Source organism: Passer montanus, unplaced genomic scaffold (genome assembly GCF_014805655.1).
Source record: "Passer montanus isolate IOZ18808 unplaced genomic scaffold, ASM1480565v1 scaffold22, whole genome shotgun sequence".
NCBI lineage: Eukaryota > Metazoa > Chordata > Aves > Passeriformes > Passeridae > Passer > Passer montanus.
The window spans coordinates 1,191,669-1,209,256 of NW_024366815.1; the positions used below are offsets into that span (position 1 = coordinate 1,191,669).

Consider the following 17,588-nt stretch of genomic DNA (forward strand, 5'->3'; position numbering starts at 1 on the left):
GTTCACTGGCATACTAGTATGTCTAAAATTACCAAACACATGAAAGGCCTTGAGACTGGCCACTCTGGGAGTCCCCAGCCACCATGAGATTGTGCTGCAAGACAGTAACCTTCCTAAGTGAAACTATCATTATTATTGTTAGCTGAAAACAGTAGGAGAGGAGGGAAAGATGGCTGCAGAACAAAAGCCATGCCTGAATATCGCATCTTTTCCTTAGAAGTGTCTGTAGCTTCCGAGCCACTGAGCTGTTCCCTTGGGACAGCTGCAGGTGCTCCTGCAGTTCAAGTGTGACACAACCACCTCAGAATCTTTTCTACTTTTTTTTTTTTTCTCCTCCCCTGGGAAATTAGACAGTGGTGAACTCAATTTTTATTGTTTACTCTCTTTTGCAAAGAGTGCTCCCAATCACTGGTCCATCCTTGACTGAACATCCGTGTCAGGGGGAATGGCAGGCGGGTGTCCCAGGTTCTGGAGTGAGTCCAGAGCAGAGCAGTGGCAGTGGGGAAGGATCTGGAGCACAAGTGTGATGAGGAGCAGCTGTGGGAACCGGGAGCGTTTGGAGAAAAGGAGGCTCAGGGGGAAAAACCTGATCACTCCCTACAACTCTGACAGGAGGAGGAGGGTGTAGCTAACTGGGAATCTGCCTCTGCTTTCAGGCAACAACTGACAGAACAAGAGGACCGTCTTCAGCTGCGCCATGGAAGGTTTAGGCTGGACTTTAGGAGGAATTTTTCCACAGAAAGGGTCATTCGACACTGGACCAGGCTGCCCGGGGGTGGTGGAGTCACCGTCCCTGGAGGTGTTAAAGACTGGACATGGCATTTAGCGCCGTGGTCTACTTGACAACGTGGCGCTCGGTCACAGGTCGGACTTGCTGCTCTCGAAGTTCTTTTCCAAGTTAATTGACTTTGTGATTCTTCCCGCCACAGCGAGCAGCGAGCGGTTGTGCGAGGGCCGGGCCGCGCTCGCCGCCCTCACGGGCGCGGACACAGCATGGGCCACGTCCGGCCGCCGCACCCTGTGCCGGGCCGCCTTCACTCGCACCACCCCAGGGCGGCCCCGCACAGCCCCAGCACGCCGCTCGGCTCCACCGCTCCGCTCCCGCTGGGGCCGGGCCGGCGCGGCCGCCCCCGGTTGCATCAGCCGCGGGCCGAGCGGCGCCTGCGCCTGCCCGCCCCTTCCCGGGCGGCTCCGCGGCCATGGCGGGCGCTGACAGCCAGGTGGGCTCCGCGGCCCGGCACCGCGGGCAGGCGGCGGGGGGAGCCGGGCCTCTTTCCCAGCATTTCCCCGGCTCTGGGGGGCTGTGGGGTGTGCCCCAGGGAAAAGGAGCTGGGGGTAGGCAGGCTGTGCGGGGCGAGGAGATCGGGTTTTTTCCGCGGTGTGTGGGGCACGGGGGAGTTAAAGCACCTTAGGTGTGAGGGACTGCCGGGGTGTGACTAAACGGTGCTCGCTCTCCGCAGGTGGACGCTGGGGAAGAGAAGAAAGCAGAGTGCGGGAAGAAGAAGATGAAGGAAGGGGCTGGCGATGGAGGGCGGTCGGAGGTGAGCAGCCTCTGGGGGCGGGGGGATGCGGAGTCCTCGTTGCTGCGCTGTGCGCTGCTGCCATTGCTGCAGTTTGTCCTTCTGGGGTGTTCTGTCAGGCATTACAGTTGCACCTCCGACAGCGTGCCTTGTAGTGCCATTGTTGGCTTTTTTACGTTAAGCTGCATTGGTGTAACAGGAGAACAGCTCGGATTCCCATAGCTCTGGGTTAGGTTATGCTTTTCCCTGTGCCTCTTTGCAGCGTGAAGCAGGCAGCCGATTGCCGAGGTGAAGAAAGCCTGCTTAAGGTGCTCTCGTCTTCGTGGTGGGTAAACACAGATGCCTCTGAGTCCGCAGAGGGCCAGCTGCTAGTCAGCAGCCGTCCTGAGCCAAGTGCGTGGCTGTGTCCGGGCGGATGGTCCCACGTCATTACACGTGTTTAAACTGGAGTCGGTTCCTGCCTGGGTGGCTCAGACTAGAGTGTTCCCTCGGCTTTTTGACCTAATAAGAAAAGTCTTGTTTTATATTGAGTTTACTTTTTTTTCTAGTTGGCTTTTGTCCTTGTGTAGTTGTTTGGCAGCATGTGGTTTATTGAACAGGTGTCCAGTGATACAGATTTCATTAAGATGAAGCTGTGTTAAATTATGACATAATTAATACAATCTAACCTGAAATAACGGTGATTATTTGTTACATGTAGCACACATAAAGATATGACATAGTTGCTTATGAAAAGTGTATCTGTTGTGTTTGCATTCTTGACATGATGTGCTGTCAGATTAATAATCAGATTAATCATTTAGATTAATAATCAGATTAATCATTTTCCTTTGTCTTTATTATATACAGCTAAATCCTTGGCCCGCTTTTATCAATGAGCGTTTGGAGATGTACAACAAACTTAAGGCTGAACATGATGCGCTCCTTGCAGAAAGAGCTGCAAATGACAGTAAACCCATTAAAGTTACATTACCTGATGGCAAGCAGGTTGATGCCGAATCTTGGAAGACTACTCCTTATCAAATTGCATGTGGAATTAGGTATGTTTCTGTTCTATGATGCCACACAATCATTTTCATAAACAGCGAGTTTAAGGGGATGGGTAATGTATATTTTGTCATTTATCTCAGTTCTTCTCAAAGCATCTTGGATGAAATGAACTGAAGGTAACCAGCTGGGTTTTAGTTTTGGAGTGCAGTTTTCTTTTGCCTTATAAAGATGCAGTTTCTAACATTAAATAAGAATGAAGCTGAGGTATTTTGGACACATTCTAATAGCATATTTTTCCATCCAAGTACTGGTGTTGCATTAAGACCTGATTTGCTAATAAATTACCAGATGGAATGTTAGCACTGCAAACCAGTTTGCATTGACCTGAGGAAGATGGCTGCTGCATGATGTTTCAATTGATTACAGAGAAATTTAACAGTATGGGTATTCTTCACTTTAATTTTCATGGGAGATATCTGTTAAAAAAAGCATTGCACATCTCCAGGTTACTTACAACTGCTGTGGAGTATTTTTGAATGATACACAGTGAACACCCTGACAGTTAAAATTGCAAAGATTGTGTGATTCCTAAAGGTGAAATGCCTTTTTTTTTTCCCCAGTCCATAATAAGGTGCTATGTTTTTGGAACCTCCTTTGCTTCTGTAATTTGCGATCATGAAAAGAGTATTTTACCTAGTGGATACAAACAGTAAAGCTACTATGTCAAAAGTGGTATTTGATAGCTTTTAAGAGAGTGGTTCTTGCTTATATTGCAATAGGATTGTGAAGGTTTGTCCTTGGAGAATGCTGTCTCTAAGAGAGATATGTGTGAAGGTTAAGTATATAGCACAAATTTCTTCCCATATTCCTAAAATAGAAGTGGGATTTTTCATGAGTGTTCAGGACTGGCTAAACTGGTCATTTATTTAGAATTCATTTATGACATTATATCCACTCTGAGCACTCTGAAGTCTCATTCAAACTGGAGTGCAAATTTGGGAACTTCTGCTTTCTGATTTCGAAATACAGTGTACTTTCTTACAATTGTACTTGTGTGTTTGTACTGTAGTCAGGGATTAGCTGACAACACGGTTGTTGCCAAAGTGAACAAGGTGGTTTGGGATCTAGACCGTCCTTTGGAGGGGGATTGTTCCTTGGAGCTGCTAAAGTTTGAAGATGAAGAGGCCCAAGCAGTGAGTATCTTACCAAAACGTTTTCTGTTTGAGGTTTACATTTAACTCAGCCTCTTGCAGTTATTGAAATATTTACTGTGTTCAGAAGATGAAGAAAACAGGTTTGTGGTTTAGGTACATCTGCATTTCCTCATAGCTCCTTACCAGAGCTTACCAGAGGAGTTGTGGAACTCCAGGTAATTTACATTCTGCTGCATACTTGTGGCCAAGTCTGCTTGCTGTTGCTGTAGTTCTTGTTAAAATTTTGTATTTTCAGCCTTCATGTTAATGTAAAATAGGTCTTTTGAATTGATGTCTTCAGCACTGATTTTGGGAACAAAATTGACTACAAAAATACTTTCTATGTAGAATCATAAAAGTATTGAGTACACAAATAAAAAGAGACTGCTCTTTTTATTTGTGTTTGCAAAAGTATCTACTGTTTTATTTTGGCTACTCAGTCACATAAATGTGCCCAGCCAGTAAATTTGTGATTAGGTTCTTTAGAAACAAAATCGGTACAAGAAACTTTCAGTCAAACTCATCACGGAAGTCTTACATTCAAACCTAGGGTCTTCATATTGGCTAAATGACAGCTCTCAATTTATGATTTCAATTTGTGCTAACCAAGGCAGACTAACTCTTAAATGATCTGGTTTTGTCAAAACCTCAGGTGTTCTAGAAGATGGCAGACTAACTCTTAAAAGATCAGGTGTTCTACAAGATGGAGTGTGCAGGATTTCTTATGCATAAGATTACTGGATTAGAACTACAGCCTAATGTTGAAAGCACATCTTTTGGTTGTTATGCAGATCTGATTGATTAGAGTTCGTAGAAAAAAAATTTTCTGAATTAATATTTTGACTTCTTGATAATAAGGAAATCATGTCAGCAACAGTTGAAAGTAGGAATTGTTTGCTACCGGAATGTAAGTTTTCCATTTCCACAGTTTTCCAGTGGAAATGCTGCTTTTTGGAAGCATTGATGCTGGGGATGGGAGTGCTGCTGGGCAGGTCACTTCTGTTCCGCACACTGCTCTAATGTGGGATGTGCCTTAAGTATCCTAGAAAGCAGGCGTTTCAGAAGAGTTTTTAAATTAAACAATTGGACATGCATCATGTGTATTCAGACTGATCCCTTCTTTTTTTACTTCTGTTAGGTCTACTGGCACTCAAGTGCTCACATAATGGGTGAAGCTATGGAACGAATCTATGGTGGCTGTTTGTGCTATGGCCCACCAATAGAAAATGGATTTTATTATGACATGTTTCTTGAGGAAGGGTAGGTTTTGTATTTTTCTTTATTTAGAAGCTGGGGGTGGGTGGCAATCACAGCAAAATTTTTGCTGTGTGCTTGTTCCTAGAACAGAGTCATATGTACTGCTGCAGATGGCTTTGTGTTTTTGCAGGACGTCCCGACTACGGGTTGGTGCATTGCACCAGGATCACAAATTGCAAAAAAAAAACCTCACTTCTCCGTGTGTGTTTATTTTAGGGGTGTATCAAGTAATGACTTCTCTGCTTTGGAAACATTATGCAAAAAGATAATGAAGGAAAAACAAGCCTTTGAAAGACTGGAAGTTAAGAAGGAAACACTGCTTGAAATGTTTAAGGTGGGTTGTTATAGAACATTGTTTCTAACCTCATGCAAGTATTTGTAACTTCAGAGCATGCATTATTAGTGGTAGAAGAAAGTATATAAAATTAACTTTTTAAGGTGATATATTCTTAGAAAGTCATTTGTGATATTTAACCAAAAAAAAATAAAAAAAGAAAAAGGAAGTAATTTGTAGGTTCTTGGAAGTAGGCATTCTGATTTTCTAAAACTGAGAATATTCATTCTTCCCCAGAGTGAATTAATTAAATTCTGTGAAGCCACATTCTTTATTTACTTATTAACTTCACAGAAATGTAAGTTTGCGACATATTATCTATGCAGTTATGTTGTGTTACCTTGTCTGTGGTGATACTGTGACTGCATATGTTGCTGCTGCATTCAGAAAGCTTCATAAAACATTTTTTAGAACAAGGACTTCTGAAAGAGTGCAAGCAACACCAAAACCTTACCCTTTCTCTCTGGTATCTAGCTGCAAATAATTTTTTTACATTCCTGAGGTAGACATTAATGAGTTTTCACTGTTAGGACATCAGGAGAATCATAGCATCATTCAGGTTGGAGGGTACCTCTGTAGGTGTCCAGTCTCATGCACAGGACATGGGGTCAGACATGGGGACACTGTGGTCAAGTTTCCTGGTCTTGTCCAGTTGGGCTTTCAAAACTCTTAAGGACAGAAATTGCACACCCTGATCTCAGGGCACCTTGCTCCACTATTGTCTGTATTCCTGTCTGTCTCTTGCAGGCCTGTTCTGATGCAACATAGCATCAGGTTTGCAAGTAGTTTAAACTCTTGGCCACTTGTCTTTTTTTAACAAGGAATTAACAAGTATGTGTGCTACTTTTCTTCTCAGTATAATAAATTCAAGTGTCGCATCCTGAATGAGAAGGTCAATACCCCAACTACTACAGTATACAGGTAATTATGCATGGATCATAATATTACTGGATTTATGGTTCTAGGATTAAATATACCAAATAAGTGCTTTCTTTTTCTTAGGTGTGGTCCCCTGATAGATTTATGCAGAGGGCCTCATGTCAGACATACTGGCAAGATAAAGACCATAAAAATTCATAAGGTAGGTGCAGGATCTGCCTTAGACAAATGTTTTCACTGCATCGCTTTGGATGTGTTCCTACCTTTAGGCTTACCCAGGAATGTACTGTGAAATGGGTAACCTGGCCAAAAACTTGATGTTACAGATTGTAAAAGGGTTGTATGCTAGAATGATATTCACATGGTGTGGAGCCCAACCACATGTCCAGGACCTGTACTTCCAGCACAGGAGTGTGAGTTTGGTTTAAGGTTTGGCTGAACAGTGTTAATTAGAATTTATAGTGTTTGCCTAGCTGATGATTATAGCTATTTGTGAATAAACAGTTGGAATAGGATAGCTACAAAGCAGATAGGCTTTTAAAAAAGACAAGAGCCTGAAACCATTTTTGTTTACTGTATTTACCTTTAGGGATTTTTCCAGTCAATGCTCTGAATTTCACATTATGCATCTCCTTATGACTTAGTTGTTCCACAATAATGATTTATTAATAATTGTATGCCTTGTCATAGCAGGCAGAAGTAGTGAAATATAGAGGCTTTTCCCTTTCTTCAATGTTTTGTTTCTTTCTGCATTCAGAATTCTTCTACCTATTGGGAAGGCAAGGCTGATATGGAATCCCTCCAGAGGATCTACGGAATTTCATTCCCAGATACAAAAATGCTGAAGGAGTGGGAGAAATTCCAGGAGGAGGCTAAAAGCAGAGATCACAGAAAAATTGGGAGGGTGAGACAGCTTTTCTAGTAATGTATTCCAAAAGCACTGTGTGGATATAATCCCTTAATTAAAAGCATCTTGAAGATAGCCTATACTTGCTGCCACAACCAAGGTTTGACACAGTTTTATTTTCAGGTAGGTTGAGAAATCAACTGCTTTTCTCAGGAGCCTCAAAGTGCTACAATAAATAACTTTTTTATGCTTTCAACACAGTGACATCCTTACTGCACACATTGATCAGAACAGCATGTTAAGACTTCAGTCTGCAGCCCATGAATGCTCCAGTTTGCTGGCACTGCTCATTCTTACACAGTTTGCTGTAGCCTGTTCATGCAGTTCATTTCCTTCTACATGATTTCAGAATCTGCAGTATACAGCTGAGTGTTTTGGTTAGCTGTTTTTGAGTTTGTTTTTTGAGATGGAAAGCCCTGTCAGTTAACTGATAGTTCTGAACAGGGTTGAAGTGGCTGCTGCTAGTACATTATGACAGAATTCTGAAGAATTCTTCTTATGCAGATCTCAGGTGTATACACAGTTTGTAGCAGCATTAACCAGCTGTACTTCACACATTCAGTTTATGTGCAGGTAATTAGCTGCAGAAGCAGAACTAAACATTGACAAGTAAATGTGTAGAGGGAACTGTGAGGGCACAGTTGGGAGTTAAGAGTAAAGTTTTGGCACATCAGTAATGAGTGAAATAGGACACTGAAAAATTTCTTCCCCTGTAACTGTTGACAGACATGAAAATGCTGGTGAAAAGTGCATCTGGTGTATTGGATATTGCTTTTTTTCCCATGTTTTTAATTTTGAAACTCTTGTTAGTGATGACCAGTCAGTAGCAATTAATTTGTGAATGTTAAGTGAAAAAGGCAAGGTGCAAATACTGAGTTCTTAAAGTATTATTTTCCTGCAGGACCAAGAACTGTTTTTCTTCCATGAGCTCAGCCCTGGTAGCTGTTTTTTCTTGCCAAAAGGAGCTTACATTTATAACACATTAATTGAATTTATACGGGTAAGTAATAAATTTTAGAAATCTTGTAGGAGAAATTGCATGATTTTTAAAAATACATAACAGCATGCTATGTTTAACAGTATTAATAGCCCTTCATTTCAACTTATGTTTTGGTTGTATAAGCCATGGGACTGAAGTAACCTTGTTTCTTTGAATTGGTCTTGTCACAATCTCTGTGAAGTTATGTTTTATCAGTACTTTATATATGCAGTTAAAGCTGCAATAAAGGTGCTTTGTCATAGGAATTCTTCAACATCTAATAGTAGAGCTGCTGTTCCATTGATGCATGTTGATTTGTTTTAATAAACATACTTAATTTGCTCTTGAAGACCTATTTGTTTTGAAAATATATGTAGGAAAATAATTCTGATCTTCCTGCTGTAAGAATTGAAGTCTGTGTTATTACTGTATATATGGGCTGCAATGAAATATATCTGGGGTCATGGAGCAATTAGAGATTGCTGCATTGCTTGCAGGGAGGAAACTTGTTCTTCTTGCTTACTTTCTACTGGAGAAATTGTTTGGGGTGGTGGAAGGGATGTATCCTGGCATGTTCAGCTTCAAGTTGTGTCTTTCTTCCTCCATTCCCTTCCTAAGTCATGGGACATTTGTATGGCGTCAATTTTACATCAATTTTATATTTTTTTGGCTGCAGATTGAAGCCTGTACTTACCTTTGTTTTCTTTATTTATTTTATATACTGTGCCTGTTCTAGAGTGAGTATCGAAAACGTGGATTCCAGGAGGTTGTCACTCCAAATGTTTTCAATAGCAAACTGTGGATGACTTCAGGACACTGGCAGCATTACAGTGAAAATATGTTTTCCTTTGAAGTGGAGAAAGAAATCTTTGCTCTGAAGCCTATGAACTGTCCAGGACACTGGTAAATACATAGCAAATTCAGCATACCAGAGATTGTGCTGATTGAAAAGAAAACCCAAACAAAACCCACTCTGCTTCCTTTGCCTTGGTAGTTATAAAGATGGCTACCTTCAGTTATTCATTCTGTCAAGAATGATGTAATTATATGTCTTGCTGTGTACATGCTCTCTTCACTTGAGACACTGAGAAATGTCATGTCATTAAAGTGACCCCATCATTACTGGGGCATTATCAGTTTTGTAGCAGTTCGGGCATTCAGCTTTTGAAGCCCAGTTTTAGGAGCTGTTTTATCTCCGTTCTGTGAAGAGGGGAAGGCCTGCCAGCTGTTGAAGGAGATTGTTTTCCTGACAAATCTAGACAAGACTGATGGCTCTGTCCATATTACACATTAAGATGGCGTTACAAGCATGTGCTTCATCCCTGGCTGCTTCTCCCTGACTGTTTTTTAAGAATTTTGGTTCTGAATAAGCCTCAAGTAATAAACTTTTCCTGCAGCCTTATGTTTGACCATCGCCCGAGGTCGTGGCGCGAGCTGCCGTTGCGGTTGGCGGATTTTGGTGTCCTGCATCGCAACGAGCTGTCGGGAGCTCTCACAGGACTCACCCGAGTACGCCGGTTCCAGCAGGACGATGCTCACATCTTCTGTGCTATGGAGCAGGTGGGGGCTATTGCTAAATGAAACTGCGTATAAAGTCAGGTAAACTGAAATTTCCCTATTTGAGACATGATTTCTGTTATCAGATTGAGGATGAGATAAAGAGCTGTCTGGAGTTCTTGCGTACCGTGTATGATGTCTTTGGATTTTCATTTAAACTGAATCTCTCCACTCGTCCTGAGAAGTACCTGGGAGATATTGAAGTGTGGAATCAAGCTGAAAAGGTAAAGCAGTAATCTTATTCTTTTCTGTGATGTAAAACTGCATCTTCTGTAAGAGCTTACTGTCTTCTGGGAGGTACTGTGAAGCTGGGCTGGGCATGAGCTATGTAACTTCAATAACTGCCTTCAGTCTGCGTGCTGTAAATAGTTTGTTCTCAGTGCAGAGGCAGTCTTGAAGCATCAAATGACCTCTTTCGCCTTGTCTTTTTTTGGTAATTAAAAATGTAAGAAAATTAAAAAGGAGGAAGAGAATCAGTTCTGGCAGCCCCTGTAATAAGACTTAAAACCATCTCCCAAAACTGAGGCTGAAAGGAATGGAATTGGCCACTGCAGGTGCAGTGCTGGGGAGAAGATAGGGCAGGAATAGACATTTGGTGTACCAGGGCAGATTTCATCTCAACATCTTAACTAAAAACTTTGAATTTAGGATAAAAAGTTATTGTATTTTAGCTAATGCTTGTTTGGCCTCTTCTAAAACGAGTATGTTAATTTTGTGTGTTTAAATTAGAACAATTGTCAGTTTTCGGTTTGTTTTTTTTTTTCTTTTTTTAAGCTGGTGCTCTCCCAAAACTTCCCTTTTTCAGGAAAATAAATGTGTTTCAGTAGTAACTGAGAAGTACTGAGAATTTGGTAGGGTCACCTATTTGTAGTAGCAGGCTGACCTGAAGCTGTAATGTGTTAAGAAACACTGAGTGTGTGTGTCCTTTATCTCCAGCAACTTGAAAACAGCCTCAATGCCTTTGGTGAGAAATGGGAGTTAAACCCTGGTGATGGAGCTTTCTACGGACCTAAGGTTAGTATGTTGCTAACCCGTAGCTGGATTTGGCTTTTAATACTGTTTGGGTAAGGTAAAAGGCTGGGATGAGGAAGAAGGAATTTTTTTTTTTTATATTAGCCCATTTTAAGATGCTGTCGGACTGAAATTCGCTGTTTTTCCTGATACATAAACTCTAACATAGTTGAGAGAGAAATAATCTTCTGTGATCCTGGTTTTCACATAGTTTTAACTGCTTTAACAGTAATTTAACACGAGTAAACTATTTGTCTGCTGCTTAAACAGCTCACTGGTGGGTGACATAAACACAAGGTGGCACTGTATAACCTGTTCTCACAGAGAACTGCATTGGAAATAATTGTTTCAGCAGTAAGTAAATCCTAAGTCAGGAGAAAATCAGAAGTAAACTTACTGGTTGAATAAATTTTTATTCCTTTAACTGCACAGTTTTGAAGTTGATTTGAGTTACTGGTGGGTTTTGTTAGTTTAAAAATCCCCATGCATTGATCATGTGAATTTATTGGGTTTCTTAAGAACAGTCTCCTCAGTTTAGACAGATTAAATAGAGCTTTTTAGAAACTTTGTTGTTATCCTTGCACATTAGGACACAAAGTATTATGAAATGCCTTTTAAATATTTCCCTAATATGTCTACACTACATTTATATTTGTGTTTTCATCTAGTAAACTGGTTTTGATTTCTGTGTTTGTATGCCAGTTGAATCAGTTTCTGGTTGTGTCATTTTTTAGGTAAAATGTGGTATAGTAGCTCATATTTAGTAATTTCCATATTGATTGAAGGAAGACAAATATACATGAACCTTTGTTAACATTAATTAATCTTGCACTTGCTCTTCATACAGTCTGGATTTGAAATTAAATTAGGTTGTAAATATTGTATTTTGATTAGAAGCTCTTTGGTGGCTAGCTGAATTCTGTAAACCGAATTCTAGATGCAAGATTGAAAGACATTTAGATCTTGAGTTGTTAAAATACTGGTGTCTTCATTTATTACACAAATTAAAATAAGGCATACTGCCTTAATATATAGCCTGATATATACTGGTAGAATGATGAGTAAGTGAGCAATGTAATAAATAAATAAGGTCAGACACTCTTAAGTCTATTATTTTCTGTAGGTCTTCTCTGTCTGAGTTGTATCAAAAGTGTACTCAGAATTTAAGTGTTAGATACTAAAGAAAGAACAGGCTTGACTCGTAGGTCAGAACAAGTGTCACTAATTGATAGGAGCTCCTGCTGGTAAGTGGACTATTTAGCAGATTCTTGTCCCTTGTTCATGTTCTGAATTTGTAACACAAGCTACAAAGTCTTCAAATACTGTATGATAAAGAAGTGCAAATTTGCCACTTTGAGGCTGAAGAAATCTCGTTTGTGGGGAAACATGTTCAGTTCTGCATTTATGTTGTGCTGTACTAACTCTAACGTTTTTTGCCTCAGAACCTGCAAATCACTTAAAACCTAATGAAGGCTGAAGTAAAATGATGCTGTTTAAACTGCATAGAATATGCAAATTTTCCACTTTGAGGCTGAAGAAATCTCATTTGTGGGGAGACGTGTTCAGTTCTGCATTTATGTTCTGATGTACTAACTCAGTGAAAAGGCCCATGAAAGTTCCAGACTGAAACTCACAAAATGTCTGAGACATTAGATGTAGTTCCCACCTGATATATTATCTCTCTAGTTACTCACTCTGTTTTAGCTCTAACATTTTTTGCATCAGAACCTGCAAATCACTTAAAGCCTAATGAAGGCTGAAGTAAAATGATGCTGTTTAAACTGCATAGGTAGAATTTCTCTGCATTGAGTGACACCATCTCAAAACAATGAATTTGCTTTCAGAGGGGAATGCTTGTCTTTTAACTGTAAAAATCATGTCTTTTTGTTCTTCAGATCGACATTCAGATTAAGGATGCCATTGGCCGCTACCACCAGTGTGCTACAATTCAACTTGACTTCCAGCTTCCAGTCAGATTTAACCTCACCTTTGTCAGGTAAGCACAAAGGCTGGTGATTTTAGTTTCTGTGTAATCTCCAGTGACACTTACAGACATAAGGTTGTGTCGAGAAAAAACGCCTTACAAAAGCATTTCTTTACAGCCATGATGGCAATGACAAGACAAGACCAGTAATCATTCACCGGGCTATCTTGGGATCTGTGGAGAGAATGATTGCCATTCTAACTGAAAACTATGGAGGCAAATGGTAATGTTGAAAAGTTATTATTCCAGTTCAAGCAAACTCTTCATGTAGGAGAGAAATTAGCCCCAAGTACTGGAGAGTCAAGAGGGTCTGTTTGTTCCACTTGCTTGGTAGGGTGACATGCCTAGGAATACCACAGAGAAATTTATTCTGAACCACCTTCCTTAGATACAAAATTATTCAAGATATGATAGATTCTATATGACACTGCCAGTGCAGGTGCAGCAAAGAGCTAGTGTGCCCACAGTATATGCATTCCAGCTGCTTTTGCAGCAGGACCATCTTTTAAAGAGTCATTTATGTAGGTGATCTGCTTACCTGTGTTAATACCCAGTGGGAGTGACCCCTCTGATTATGACAAGACTCAAAAGTAAAGGTTTTCCTGTGCTTAGTTAGTAATAAGCTCAATCAGTTAGGTTTTGTTATGTGTCATAAAACACAACAGCAATCTTCCAGTCAGCAAGTGCTTGTGCCCACGCTGCAATCCTTTTAGACACTCAGTTCTTTTGGGGAAATAATTTTAATGAATATAGGGCTCTCATACCTCTGAACCCAATCTGTGCAGCAGGCTTTAAGAGTCTCTTGTGTAGATTTTATTCCTCTCTGTAAATAGTATTTTTTGTACCGAAAAAAACAATGAAAACTGTATAAACTTGTTTTGTTTGTTTATTGAAGGCCACTCTGGCTGTCCCCACAGCAAGTAATGGTGGTACCAGTGGGCCCAGCATGTGATGAGTATGCTCAAAAGGTGATGTATATGGTTTCAGGGCTTTGATTTCAGTATATTGCATTGATCTGAAATACTTAGTTATTCATGATTAATAGTATTTATTTCAGAGACATATTCCAAGTCTTTGCATATTACATTGAGTCAATTTTTTATATCACAGTGACAATTAGCTGCTGAAGTTGTAGATCTCTTAAAGATAACCTGAGTTAGCTTTTGGATATGTGAATAATAAATGTTGATCTTTGTGAGATTTTCATTTTTTGAAAACTTAGCTTTTCTCGTGCTCAGATCTGTCTTACCCTTCAGGTTTTAGTCCCCATGGCCATGTGCCTCTTGCAGAGCAGTAAGAAAGACGAAAATGAGTCTTTGGATATTTAGCATCCAGCACATCTCTGCCTGTAGTTCTTTCAAGCACATTATATATAAATAACATGGTTTGCAAAATTGAAAAAAAAATCTCTTATAATCAGTAAGTTCCATCATCCTGTTGCCTTTTGCAATATCAAACTCAAATCACTACTGAGCCCAAATATTAATGTTCACATCACTTATTTATTGTGTGTATAGTTGCATGATAGCTGACATATTTTAATTTCTTGAACTGGGCTTGTGTGCAAAGCTTGAACCCGTGGCAGTGCCTTTGTTTTAGGGTTCAGATAGTCTAAAACTGTTTAATTCTATAAGTCGTAAATAGTTCATGGTCATGAATATCCAATTCTGATATTTTTTCCTTAGGTCAGGCAGCACTTCCATGATGCTGGATTTATGGCAGATGTTGATGTAGATCCTGGGTGCACCCTGAACAAGAAGATCAGAAACGCTCAGCTTGCACAGTATAACTTTATTCTGGGTAATGTATTAGTTTCCTTGTACTGGCTGACCCTTTTGTTACAGGATTTGATCATTCTGTGAGCAAGGCAGAGAGTTGTAATCAGTGGTTTAGGTCAGTTTGTTCCTGAGAGTCTCCCCTGCAGAGAACCTCTCCTGCTGACATCATAGGCATTCCTGGTTTGGATGGCTGCCCCTGAAGGGAGATCAGTGTGACCCAAGGCATTATTGATACTTTTGCTGTCTTCTGGTCAGCAGTATGGGGATAGATGTGAAGTCTCTTGTCCTTGATCAGTCAGATTTTAAGTGATTTTTCCATCCTCTCAATAATTTATGCTCTTGCTTCTACTTCAGCAAAAGAAGTATGTTTCCATTGCATTCAGCTGCGGTCCACTTCTGAACTAGGCATGCATGCATAAGAGAAGCCTCTTCCAGAAAGAGTGATGCAGGAAAAATTAGAAACTCATCCTGAAGTACATGATTTGGAGCAGCATGTTAGTCTTGTTGTGTGAATTTGGGATCTAGCATTGGCCTTAAAACCATAGGGGATCCATTAAGAGTAGAAGGAGCCTTTGATAGAGAAACTCTACCCTCCGAGTAATTGACAGAATTGTGAAGAATCACTTAATTCCATTGCCTCTTGGTTGTTTCTAGTTGTTGGTGAAAAGGAGAAGGCAAGTGGAACAGTGAACATCCGCACCCGAGACAACAAGGTGCACGGGGAAAGAACCATTGCAGACACTGTGCAGAGGCTGCTGCAGCTGAAATGCTCTCGTTCCAGACAAGCTGAAGAAGAATTTTAACACCATCTGCTCTACCTGGCATATAAAGAATTTGTAATTTTCCTCATTTAGTTAACCAGAGTTTTTGTTCTGAGCCAGATTTGGAGTGTATTTCACATTTGGACCTCTTGCTCATTTTAACGGGGATCTTTCTTTAGTCAAAAATGCCTCTTTTGTATTAAAAAAAAAATCAAGTTCTTCAAAAACATTGAAGTAGAGTTTCCTGGCTTTTAACCAGTGACATATGAAGCAAGATAAAATTACTTTCTGTGACTGCAAGGGAAGATTGAAACATTAATCAGGGGTGTCTCTGGCATTCTACCTGCCCTGTTAATGTATGTTATTACATACATTACATTTTGATAACGTATTTTTCATGCCAGTTTAATGATAGACCTCAGGCTTAAGAGCCCACATAGTAACCATGTGCTGCAGCAGCAGCTTCTGGAGTGTCTCCATGAGCAGAGAAGGTGCTACCTTGCCAACCTGTCTCATGGTCTCTACCAGCTGTGAATATCTCTCCAGAACTCCCAGTCCCAAGAACGGGGATATGAACAGAGGCCTCCTGCTGTGGGTGGTTTTACCTCTGGCAGTGTCTCAGGTCCTGAAGTGAGGCATTCCTGACTCCACAGTGGGGCCCTGTGCTGCAGAGCACACGGCTGCTAACCAAAGCCTATTGTGCCCCTTTCCAAAGACAGTCTCTGAAATGTGCTGGCTCTGCAGGCAAGGTCCTCAGAGCTGTAGAAAGGGGATAACTCTGTCTGGAAAAAGGGCACAGTAGGGCCAAAGCAGCAGCTGAGGAAACCAGTAGTATTAGGAACAAAGGGTGTTTCTGTTCATGTTTCTGAGCTGTCATTACAGTAAGGGCATCAGTCACACAGAAACAATAATGTATTAAGGTAGTAATTATTTCTTTAAGACAAATACTGTTTTTCACTTTAGTAGGTACAGTCCCATCCAGGCTTCCTACCCAAGCCTCTCGTCCAAGGTGTCACTTAATTAGCAGCACTCCTCTCTTACTGCTGAGGGCTCTCATCTATTGATTCTGGGTTTGGTTTGGTTTGGGGTTTTTCTCTACATAAGGTTAACAAGAGGCAATTGTCTGTCACTGACAAAAAATAAAATCTTGGTCTAAGGTTTTTTTGCGTCTTTTTTATTTTATTAATCTTAACTAACTTGAACAGTTTAAAAAGGTGGTTGGTAACAGTTCATTTAAAAAGAATAAAAAGCTATTGCTACAGCCTAAACAAAGATCAGACAAGCATGAGGACAGGTTTGATCTCACTCACCTTTTGAAAGCTTCCATGTCTTGCCATTTCCATTATTGTCTGGGCAGAAGCATTTCATCCTGCGTTTTCTCATCTATTTTACTCAGGGGTGATGGTCACATCTAATCAGCATTTGAACCCTTAGTGAATTCAGACTCAGCAGACTCTAACCCCAGCAATTTTCTGCAAAATCTATTTCATCCTACTTTCATTCATAGAGATTAAAGGTTCCATCTTACTGCTGTAGGGGGAAGAGGGGGAAATTGATTTTTTCCCTGCCTTGCTGCTTTCAGAGTTACTTTTTGTGAGCGTTGTTATTTTCTGTATTTTGCACCTGCTTTTTGCTGAGAAGAGACTGTTGCCCATGCAGTCACTGCTTTGGAAGCAGACATCAGCTACCCCTGGGGCAGCAGGGCTTCATCAACTGGTGAAGCAAACCCGGTGTAGGTACCAGTGGCCCAGGGTAAAGGAGTTCTTGTTTCTCTCTAGAAATTGTGCTTCATATTGCCTTTCCACTGGTGTATTTGTTGATTTGCAGAGAGCTCGCCTTTTCTTTTGCGGGGATCCCTGGGCACACCAAACTGCCCAGGTTGTGTAATAAGAAGCTGGTGCTGTAAAGCAGCTTTTTATAGCACTGCAGGTGTCAGTTTTGGAGAGGCTGTTCCTCTACAGCAACCTCATTTGCTGAGATTGTGCTCTTAACACCAGCAGAGCAATGGAGATGGATATGTACTGTGTTTTTCTAGGAACATTGGCCAAGGTGGGGTTCAGCACAGCTCAGAGCCCCTGCAGGGTGGTGATGGGACTGAGATGTCTGCCTCCAGATCAGGTCAGCGCACTGCCGCTGTGGATGTGCACAGAAATAGAGCTGGCTCTGAGGCCGTGCTGCCCCAGCCCTTTCCCTGCTCGAGCAGCAGCCTTCAGCAGTGCTCCTGATGGCTCATCTGGCTTACAGACAGCACCACAGGAGTTCAGGGCCGTAAATCTTCCTCAGCAGCTGAGGGCTAGTTGAGCACATGCCAACCCATAGGTCTGGTATGCAAATACTACTGTGAGTCAATTGTCTTATTCCATAAATAGTTGACAGCTGAGGGCCTGATGGGCTCTCCTTTATGGCAGTGGGCTGCATTCCAGCATGTCCCTTTGAGT

The 17,588-nt window shown here is 41.1% G+C and overlaps 1 protein-coding gene across 1 annotated transcript; it reads left to right on the forward strand.

Moving 5' to 3' along the window:
• The first annotated feature begins 1,173 nt into the window (after nucleotides 1-1,173).
• On the forward strand, nucleotides 1,174-16,311 carry TARS1 (threonyl-tRNA synthetase 1). Its single transcript, XM_039709826.1, has 19 exons — nucleotides 1,174-1,220; nucleotides 1,461-1,541; nucleotides 2,370-2,560; nucleotides 3,580-3,703; nucleotides 4,842-4,963; nucleotides 5,177-5,294; nucleotides 6,151-6,215; nucleotides 6,297-6,375; nucleotides 6,931-7,077; nucleotides 7,982-8,080; nucleotides 8,796-8,962; nucleotides 9,457-9,619; nucleotides 9,703-9,840; nucleotides 10,553-10,630; nucleotides 12,523-12,623; nucleotides 12,730-12,834; nucleotides 13,507-13,579; nucleotides 14,297-14,411; nucleotides 15,044-16,311. Exons 1-19 carry the CDS (start codon nucleotides 1,200-1,202, stop codon nucleotides 15,190-15,192), a joined length of 2,136 nt encoding a protein of 711 aa, XP_039565760.1. The 5' UTR covers nucleotides 1,174-1,199; the 3' UTR covers nucleotides 15,193-16,311.
• The last annotated feature ends 1,277 nt before the right edge of the window (nucleotides 16,312-17,588 follow it).